The sequence below is a fragment of the Arachis duranensis genome, chromosome 3, assembly GCF_000817695.3.
Source record: "Arachis duranensis cultivar V14167 chromosome 3, aradu.V14167.gnm2.J7QH, whole genome shotgun sequence".
Classification (NCBI taxonomy): domain Eukaryota; kingdom Viridiplantae; phylum Streptophyta; class Magnoliopsida; order Fabales; family Fabaceae; genus Arachis; species Arachis duranensis.
In genome coordinates this window covers 7,956,022-7,967,126 of record NC_029774.3, presented here as the reverse complement: position 1 = coordinate 7,967,126, position 11,105 = coordinate 7,956,022, and the positions used below count along the sequence as shown (strand labels likewise).

At 32.0% G+C, this 11,105-nt stretch overlaps 1 protein-coding gene across 1 annotated transcript; it reads right to left on the bottom strand.

Annotated features, from left to right (window-relative positions):
- Positions 1–3,750: 3,750 nt before the first annotated feature.
- LOC107477291 (phospholipase A1-Igamma3, chloroplastic) lies at positions 3,751–5,488 on the bottom strand. The gene has a single exon (XM_016097284.3). The coding sequence runs from the start codon at positions 5,405–5,407 to the stop codon at positions 3,836–3,838; it is 1,572 nt and encodes a 523-aa protein (XP_015952770.1). The 5' UTR covers positions 5,408–5,488; the 3' UTR covers positions 3,751–3,835.
- Positions 5,489–11,105: the final 5,617 nt, after the last annotated feature.

The window sequence follows — 11,105 nt, the reverse complement described above, 5'->3', positions numbered from 1 at the left end:
TCTAATATTATTATGATTATTATTATTATTATTGAGTGAATATATATATATATATATAAGAATTTAATGAATAAATTTATCATTATTTTTGTCCAAAAAATACAAAAAATATAGTACAATATTATTGTGCAATTAATAATAATAATTATTTTATTTTATTTTATTTTTGGACGAAGGACTATTATGTCTAACAGAGAGAAACGTTGGGGATTGATTTATACATTAGTTTTTCTTGGGGACTAAAATGTCCGTTTTTAAAATCTTTGGGAACTGATTTGGGTAATTACACTGCCGAAAAATGAATTGGGGACTGATTTATCTGACGGAGTAAAACCTTGGAGATTAATCTGTATATTAATTTTTTTTGGGGACTAAAATGTCCAATTCTAAAATCCTCGATTGATTTGGGTAATTATTCAGAATTTAATTAATTAACTTCTTTATTTTCTTTCAAACTTTTCAAAGTGTCCTCGAGGCTCACTTAAAAAGGAATAAACTCAACTCCCAAACTCAGAGTTTTTTTTCTTTTTCTGGAAACCTGGAATTTTGGCACATATAGTTTTTCATCTGCACACCTAATAACATTTTGAAAAAATAAAAAATTAAAAAGGATAATTTTTTTAAAAAAATGCATATGTGTGAAATGGACAAAAAGTGAAATTATATTTACTTATATGGAGTTTCCATTGTTGGGTATATTTAACACAAAATCTTTGTGACTAGAGAGAAGTGCACTACTCTCTCAACAATACAATATCTTCCACTAGCTGAATCAATCTCATATGCCTGAATATGTGCATTAGCCATATGAAAAGTTTCAGAAATGTTTCAGAACCTGCATGCACCAACAGTGAAAAGTTTCTGTTAGAGGTGTCCAATCAGAGAATAATTTGTAGTATAATAATCTTGTTGTGCAAAATGCTAGAAGGAACAAGAAAAAGGTTGGATTTTCATATTGGTTCTCTGTTCTTCACTTTTTTAGTCACCTTAATAATTAATCAAACTATACAAAAGAGATGGAATATATCCTCCTCTTGATTGATTAAAATTAGTATTCATGCCTAAGCAAAGCATCAATTCACTAGTATGTAATAATAATAATAATAATAAAATAAACCAAAAATTAGCAGTTCAAAGTGAAGAAGAAAAGAGACGAAACAGAGAAAATTTCAAACACCATCACACCCGTCAACAACAGAGTCAAATGGCACCTTCTTATTAACTCACTATAAAACGGACCTTACAACTTATAATTAATTAACAACTGTGCTTATTGAATTGAATAAACCTAGTGACGGAGGATACAAAAGTACAAAAAAATGAGATAATGTAGTAGATGTTAGTTTTTCCTGCCAAACTCTGTTGCTACTATTGAATAATTCTAATTTGGCTTCTTATTATGACCGAATACTAATTAACATTTGATCACACTTGAGATTTGGACTTATGAGATTAGATTTTTGTTGGGTATGGAAATTTGCAATTAAATTATAGGTGGTGGGTAAGTAGATTAAATAAGTTGAAATTTCAATTAGGGTATGTATTGACAAATTTGTCTATGCAAAAAACATAGAAAATTATACGTTAATCACTGAGAGAGGTTTTAATTATTTTATTCATAAATTTGGTGGGAACTTTTTACTGATTTTTAGCTATTTTTTTCTAGCGATATATTTTAAGAGTATAATAATAAAATAATTTTAATTTTTAATAATTCAATGCATTAAAATATAAAATATATATTTTTAATAAAACATTTTTTATGATATTCTTAAACTAGGTGGTTATAGAATACATGTTAACGTTATATTTTCTATTATGAACTATTTAATCGCATTTAACAGGTATTCCAATAGTGTAATTAGAATCCATTTATTCTAGTTGTCTTGTCATAAATTAAAATAGATATTGTCTCCTTTTGGTCCCAACAACCAGCTAGTGATGAAGGCCGAATGAAGCATAATAACAGTGCGGTAGATGCTCCATTCCAATCATAGATTAAAATAAGTACTTAACAAAATTAACCAAAATAAAAAAAACAAATTAAATTAAGAGTTCATTTATTTCTTCATTTAATTTCGTGAAAGAATAAAAATGTGAGACGTATATTTGGTATTGTTTTAATCTAACAAGGATGATTCATCATTAGTAGATAATCTATACCACACTCCAAATCCAGATGAACAAATACAAGAACATGAACGCAGTTGTTTCCTGTTATTCCATTCCCACTCATGCATTTCGTTGTATTCAATTTTTTTCCCACTGTTTTTTGTGTGATTTCGTTTACGTTGTATTTGACATCACTCCTATACTAAATGCCATACATATATAGGTGATAATGTTCGATATCAGTCAGGTATATTCAAATTACAACTTTAGCATATTATTTATTAACATATTATTTAATTTTCGCTTGCTAGCTATACAGGGGTGATTGAGATTCAATTCATTAAAAAGTCTCTTTTTCTATCAAAAGCATCTAGAATAAGATATATTATTCATTTATTCAGCTTAAAAACAGAATTTAAATAGCTTACGATTCAAGATTAGCTAAAAGCAAATGAGATTTAGAGTTTAAAATTTGAGTTTAATTTTAATATATTATATTCAATTATATATATATATATATATGGATGATAATTTATTAATTCCTTTATGGTAATCAGATATCCGAAGGGGAGCCTCGGAGCAGCGGATGAGTTGTCTCCACGTGACCTCAAGGTCACGGGTTCAAGCCGTGGAAACAGCCACTGATATAATTATCAGGTTAGGCTGCGTACATTACAACCTTGGTTGCGGCCCTTTCCCGGACCCTGCGTTAAACGCGGGACGCTTGTGCACCGGGTTGCCCTTTTATGGTAATCAGATATCCATATACAACTAAATTCTCAAAGTTTTATATATGACCCCAAGAAGTTGGCATATAAAGCACCAAAGTCAATTTGATCGGATATGGTCTCATACAAATCCATATATGTCATCAATTTATACTGCAGGTGTATAAATTTAAGTTTTCATAGAAGATTTTTATATTTGACTCCAAAAAATGGGTTTCATCAAGTATCACTAACCCCAAATCTATATAGACATAATTAAGAAACAATAATGTTGTCAACCCAAAAAAATTGGGAACAATGCAGTTATGACTTAAAAGATAGATAATATAGCTATGGTGTTTGAAAATGCTATTTAATTTGTCAAAAAACTTTAAAATTAATATTTAATTTAAAAAGTATAAAAATAAACAATTTTTAAATAGCTAAAATTTATTATAAAAATAAATTAAAAAAATAGACATTAAATAATAGAGGTCTAGAAGATAATCACAACTTGTAATGAAAAGTAATCTCATTTATATACCTATTTTATTAGATGAACAATAAAAAATGCCAGCAAGGAACTACATTTCAGGTTTATTAATTATTTAAAATAAGAATTATATCTATTTAATTTAAAATTTAATTTTAAAATTAAATTTTTTTTAACTTATTATTTAAATTATTAAAAGAAAGCATTGTTCCACGTACTTTCTACTTATATACACACACATTATAAAGAGTACAAGGGCACACTACTCTGTATCTAGGGGCTAGTTGTTAGTGATGATGACTTGATGAGATTCGCTAATTCCATTAGGTAATGGAATGCAAGTCATAATCCACATTCCCAATTTGGCGTCNNNNTGTAATTTATACTAATAACTAATTTTAGTAACTGATTTTAGTGTACATATATAATATATAATAGTGATAATTTCTATAAGTTAGTTCTTTTCCTTTATGATATGAGAATTTTAGAACAATAAAATGTATAAACCAGAAATACATTGAAACTATGTGGCTTCTATATGCGCACCTCTATTATTAAGGTGGCTCTTGAGGACCTGCTCAAGATGAAGCGCCGTGTCCGGTGGATGAGCCATCATCCTAGGCCGCTCGGGCAGGATCCACCGCCCGTCTCGGCTCCTGACCATTCCCTTGTTCTCGTCCTGTCGCCAGTGCGGCGGCACACCATACTCACTCCTCAAGAAATCACAACTCTTATTCACCAACGCTATGTCCCTCTTGGAAGCCAACCTAAACCTCCTCTTCTTCCCATGGTAACCATCAACAAGGTGCAGGTGCGCCTCCAAGTTATGTGCGCACCCTAAATCACCCGTCGCCTTCAAAAACGGACTCTCTCTATGATCCAACGCAAGTTCCACACCAACATGCGCGTAGCTCCACGGAAAACTCAACGCGTCTTCTATGTACTTCTGAAACTGAAACTTCTCGTTCGTTATTATCCCTGGAACCGTTGGAACCATGTCATGCACGTTTATCACCCTCAAAACCTTCACCCCAAGCTCCTCGCACCGTTCTTTGAATTTCAGATTCCCAACCCTGGGCCCCGCAAACGAGAAAACCGTTACGGGAATCTTGGCCGTTACATCACCGTTTTCGATCACGTTCAGTTTGAGTTCCGCTATGTCGTAAGCGCTTAGTACGGCCAAAGCAGCACCCAGACTATGCCCTGTTATGGTTATGCTGAGTTCTTCGTCTTTGTAATACTGCACAAGACGTTTCACCTCAGATAAGATCTGTTCACGCGCCGAGAAGGAGCAGTAGCTGCACGCGTCTTCTTTCTTGGTGTACAAGTCATAGAAACCGGACTCGATCTTGATGGTTGGGTCGTTGGTGAAGTTTGCGGGCGTGAGAATGTCCTTGAGGTCGTAGATCCACTCGATGTACGTGACGGTGCCTCTCCAGGCGATGACGATGTCTCGGCGTCCGAGACGTTGGATCTCGTCCTCGTCGGTGGAGACTGCCACGTATCCCATCCAGTTGGCGTGTGGGCTCCACACGCTGGCCATGGAAGATTTTTGGAAGAAGTTTGGGAGGTTGATGTTGGACGTGGCGTAGAGGTAGCGGCTTATGGTGTACCCCTTTTCTTCCATGAGAAGCTTCTCGAAGAAGTGTGAGGGATGGTACTTGCAGGTGCCGCAGTATTTGGAGTGAGGGTCAAAGTCAAAGGAGTCGTAGCATGCTTGTGCTAGCTCGCCGCAGCGGATAATTTCCCTTCTTAGGTGTGGGTTCATGGGGTCTAGAAGGCCTTCCCAGTCGTTGGAGCCTTGGATTTGTTTCCACACTTGGTTCAAGGGAGGTTCATGGGAGAGAAGAATTTCTTCTTCAAGTTCTTCTTCTTCCTCCTCCTCTCTTGATTTTTGGTGCAGATACTCCTGGTCTCGGGGACGTAGGCTTGAGATAGAACATTTGATGAAGGATTGTGGTAAAGAGAGTTTGTTGTTTTGAAGAGAGAGTGGGTTGTGGAAGATAGGTGTTGTTGGATGCAAAATTAGGCATGGGAAGGTAGTGGTAGGGTGGTTGTGGATTGGAGAAACAAGGAAAGAAGCCATATATGGCATGAATTGAAGAAGAGAGATCAATGTAATTACTTAAATGTGTGGGAGATGGCACTAAGAAATAAAGAGGGAGAAGCCACTAAAATGGAGTGGAAGTTAAGTTATGATGAAAAGCATGGACTTGTATATGTATATGTTGTTGAGAAATAATGGAAAAATTCTTTTTGTAAAGTGATGCACTTCCAATAATGTTATAGGAAAAATTTCAAATGTATCTAAAACTGAAACTGGTGTTCTAAACTACCATCATATCATCACAATAAACTATAACATCACCAACTAAAGAGACATATAACAAATATGAAAGAGTTCATGCCAAAATTTCAACAATGCTCATGCTATCAACTAGTCTACGTTATACCATAATTACATTTTTGTCATCCATCACATGAAATTGCCATAAATTATCTTGGTATTTATGATCCTGAACATCAAAATGGTGTGATGACATAAATATGTACGTATTTATTAAATAATTTTCATCATTCACAGAGGAATGAATAAAAACATAAATTAAGAAATACATTTGAAATAATAAATTTGATTAAGAAATATAATCTGAAAAAGGAATTGAAAGAGAACGAATTTTACGTGCGAAACAAAGAAGAAGGGAATAAAAATAACTACTTGGTCCAATTCAAACCGATTTTTTTAAATAAACCATTTATATAAAATAAACCAATTTTTTTTAAACCATATAGTAACACGTGTCAGCCATCCAGAAGCAACTTCACCTGCAGTCGACTGCAGGTGAGTTTTTGCCTTTTGGTATACTTAAAATTTTTTTAATATTATATATTTTAGAATATTATACATCTAAATTTTTTTTATAGATTATTTTTTTTACCCATTAAATAATGTTTCTTTTAATATTTCAGTTGAAAAAATTCCTTTATCTTGACATGATGTGCTCCAAAATTTCTTTATGTTGACATGATGTATTCTAAGTATAAAACTCTTTTTTATGCAATAAAAATATATTTTTAGAATTTTTTTTATAAATTAAATTCAACTAAGTTAAACAATAAAAAATTTATCTTATATAAACACACAAAATACATTTTCTGATACATTCTTCATTTCCCACTTCAAATATATCTTGTACATAAAATTTATCAATGTACAAAGACATATGCGAACTATCCAATCTAAAGTAATTATAATTGCGTTATTTTTTTACAATAAAGATATTGTAGTAGTTGCTGATACTCATCACATGTGTACCACCTATCAATCTTGGAGAAAATAATGTTAATATTCATATTCATTATAATAGGAGTAATATGTAGAGTTTCTAAAAGAATTTACATTTAACATAACTCTTAATCTTATAGCTAGACGATGCATCGAGATTCTTTATACTATTTTGCAGTATATATGTCCAGAATAAGTGGATGATGATATTGGTATATATATCACTTTGTTATTGTTTTAATTAATGAGTAGCACAAAAGAAATAAGTTGTGGAATCTGATCCCTAACAGAGGCATGAGAGAAGTATACATAATGTATAATTAAAGAAGCTTTAAAATGTAATTGGACGGCAAAAAATCTGATCATTCTGCAGATAGGATAATATCCACAAAATATAGATCAAATGCGGATATTATTTGATCTATGTGCAGCATTAATTGTATCGTTTAACTTCTTAATATCTTTATTTTTGTTGAAAAATAACCTGAATCAATTAGTTGCACCCATTATAAAATTCTTTGTAATTTTTATGATACTTCATGTGATCTAATTCAAACACTTTTTGCTCAACTTCATATGGAATGCTATAGTTCTTCACACAGAATACTTCTTTTTTATTTTGAAATTATTGTCCAACTTTAAACTCATTGAGTGCAAGAGCCTGAGACGACTCGCCTTGCCAGTCCTATAACCCAATCTAAAAATCTCTGCTGATTGAGAGCCAATAAATGAGGAAGGTATTGTTGTGTGGCTGAACCATCAGATGGACGACTGGTCTGTCTCACTGGAATAGTCTCCCTTTCCTCGTCGCTATCAACCCCAATTGTATGGGGCTCCTCATCAACATGATCACCGAGCGCTTCTTCTCTTGGATCTGCCTCTCTAACATTCATGGAGTTTTCAACCATCCCAATAGGTGATGATATTGCAAGTGCAAGCTCACCAAATATGCAATTATCCCCTATATCGCATGCATAATCCAAAACTTACAATAATGAGATGTCATCACCAATGCTGTCGGAGGTAAATTTACAGGCGTTGAGCTTGAAACTCCCATGTACTCATAGAATGAGGATTTGGAGCCAATTCTCCAAAACTTACATATACACTATTTTTATGTAATATATTATTGTATAACTCTAAATGTTGTGGACGACTTGATAAACATATCAGTTGAATTCTTTTTACTGGTAAAAGTTACAGCCTTCCTAATTTCTTTAATTTCTCCATTACAATGAACAAGTATTAAGAAATTATCACCAATTTTTTAACTATACTATACTCTTTTACGTTACTCTAGTTTATTTATACCATCAAAATGCTCTGATCCATATACTAAATCGTTGCTTTTCGTCGAGTTTTGTCTCCTTACATTGCTAAATCGTGGTGTTTATATTACTTTTATGCCATCTCCACATAAATCGTTGGTTTTGCTAGTGTTTCACGCTGCAACAAACTTTTCACCTAAATTGTGGTGATTGATTGGGTTTTAGCTTACAATTTTAAAACCCTTAAAACCTAAGTAGAAACTAGAATTTATACATAGATCCGGTTAATATAAATCGCGTGGCTTATGTCCTGATTTTACGTTTTAGTTAAAAACTTGTATGAATTCTACAATTTATATTAAAAATAAAGGTAAAAGTATAATCATTTTATTTTTAAGACAATTTGATAGTTCTAATATTGTAATAATTTAAATAAATAAATGACCCTCATATATAATAAAAATATGTTAAATAACAACATATATATATAATTATGTACATATACATTATAGCGGTGGATCAAACACTTTTGAATTACATGACCTCTATTTTGTCAGATTTTACTGCCAAAGTTGTCTGTCCATATATTATACTACTAAGTTTACTTATCCAAATTCATCAATTTTTCTCTTTTCTATGCTAGTTTTCTTTTCTTTTCAAACTAACATAACTACCAATCTGCCATTATTCTTCTTAATAATTGTGTAAATTTTTAGTGGTATAGGAATAGACTGTCCAAGAGATAGTGGTCCTTTTGTTGTTGTTGGTTGTGGTGGTGGTGTTAGTGTGTGTGCTTTTCTTTTTTTTGTTTCTTAAAAAAAAAAAGGTCCTTTTTGTTGCTCGTATGTATAATTGTATCCACTAACTCGTAAAGTATAGTAGTGGTCCTGGTGTTCATTACGAAGTGAAAACTTTTATCATCATGATAATGAAATTGGAAGATATATTGCCAAATTTTAGACCCTATACAACCCCACTCCGATGGAAAATGAAAGATTAATCCACCATAAACACGACTCAAATGAGAACCAGAAAGGACATACACCAAAGCCTTCTACACGTGTGTAATCCCTCTTTCCCAATACACATTACTATTGTGAGCTCATATATAGATAAAAAGGCTCTAAGGTAGCGTTTGTTTTCTGAGACAGAGACTGAGAGACTGAGACACAATATTATGTTTGTTGGCTCAGAGACTGGTATTAAAGTTTCTGTCTCTGTCCCCAAAATTTCAGTATTTCAGTGTCTCCAAAATGTAGGGACACATGGAACTGATATTTTTAGAAACAAAGACTGAAACTTTAATAACATTTTATACCTAAAATACTCTCATTTTAATTAATTAATTTTAATTTTATCCTTTGTGTAAATTAAATTAGAATTTTATTCTTGTTTCAATTTTTGTCTCTCACTTGGCACCAAACAGAATACTAAAACTTATTTTAGTCTGTCTCTTAGTCTCTGTCTCTCAGTCTCAGTCTTTCAGTATCTGTCTCTCCACCAAACGCTACCTAAGAGAACCAAAAGTTTGGTGAGCAATTTAGAATTTCTTTTTTAAGTAATATGTATTGTAAAAAACTATAGTATTCGGATTAAAGTGAATTTGGAATCATTTTATTAGAAGAATTCAAATTCTACTATTTTTCTATTGATTATATTTTTTAATTCTCAAGAATTTTAGATAAAACTCTTTCAACAAGAGAATTTAATTTCTCAAAGGATTTTAGTATCTTTGCCTTAAGGTATTGATTAAGCATACTATAGAAGGAAATATTTTAATGCTTTTGATATATTTAATATATTAAAAACGTTATTTTTGTAATAAATAGCATTAAAATATCGATTCTGCTAAAAAATTAACTAAGAGAGTAATCAACTAAAGCCAACTAATTAAAAAACAGGAGGTCTGTTATAAAAAAGACAAAACAACTCTTCACTATTTTAATTTTTCGAATTTTAAAATTAAAGATACAAAGAATTAACTTGGGTTAGCTTATATTGTCGTTAACTCCTTAAGCTTTTTCTTAAAATATTTCTTTTTATTTCTTTTTATGATATGCTTAACCAATGTTCTTAGGAAACAAGATAGCAAACTCCTTTTTAAAATAATGTGTGCTCTCTTTTTTTATAAATATGATTTGTTAATGTGTACTTATTTATTTAGCTAGAATAATAAATGTGTTAAAGTTAGAGATGAGATGAAATTTAAAATTAGCCCCACATTAAAAAAGATAAAAAAAATGTAGAATTTATAAAATGAGAAATCATTAATTTAACACTTAAGATTTTGAATTGAATTTGATATCTTATAATATTTATTCACTTATTTTTTATGGATGTTGGAATGTGAAATTGGTCTCATATCGTAAGGTTTGAGTTGTATGTAATTTTTTCAATAGTCGATAGAGTTAAGTCTTCGAAGTTGCACGCGAGTCTCAAAATGATCATTGAAGTTAATACTTACTCAACTTTATCCTCGAACTTGTGCTCCAAAACTCATACTAGTTCTTAATGCGCTTTCTGTTCCTCCCCTTTCCCAACCCAATCCCCTTCCCTTCCCCTTTCTCTCTTGTGGCATCTCGTTGGCCTCCGTCACGGCGCCACACTGTACACCCCCTTCCCCAACCTACTCTCTTATACTCTTATCTCTTCTCTATTCTTTCTGCTTCTCCTTTTCTTGTCTTTTTTTATCTTTTTCTGCCTTCTTGATCTCAAAATTAATTCCTAACTCCATTACCTCATTTTATTTTTCCTCATACACCCAATATAGAATAATAAATACATAGAGACAGTAAACTAATGAAATAAATTACTGAAACAAAAATTTCAGTCAAACAAAGAAGGAATTGCAAAACATCTTCAGTAAACAGCTTAGCTCCAAAGTGCAATCATGTTCCAAGAATAAATGCATGCAAAGTTTTGGAGGAGGAAAAGAGAAAGGAGCTTAAATTGGGAGCTTTGGATTGGGAAAGAAGAGGGAAAGGAAAAGAGAAAAGACCTCATGTTGGAGAAAGGAAAAAAGAAGGGAAAGGAGAAGGGTTGGAGAAGAGAAAGGGGAGGCGGAAAAGGGTTTCGACGTTTTGTTTTATCTTTTATTTTTAATAAATATAAAATGATGTTATTTTTTATGTTCCGATGAATGAAAAGCGCCTTAGGGATTAATGAGTTTCGAAGTGTAAATTCAAGAATGAAATTAAAGAATTATTAACTTTAAAGATCACTTTAAAGTTTGAGTGCAA

Excerpts from the sequence above, each read along its gene's own strand:
- LOC107477291 (XM_016097284.3), bottom strand. The coding sequence starts at position 5,407 with ATGCCATATATGGCTTCTTTCCTTGTTTCTCCAATCCACAACCACCCT.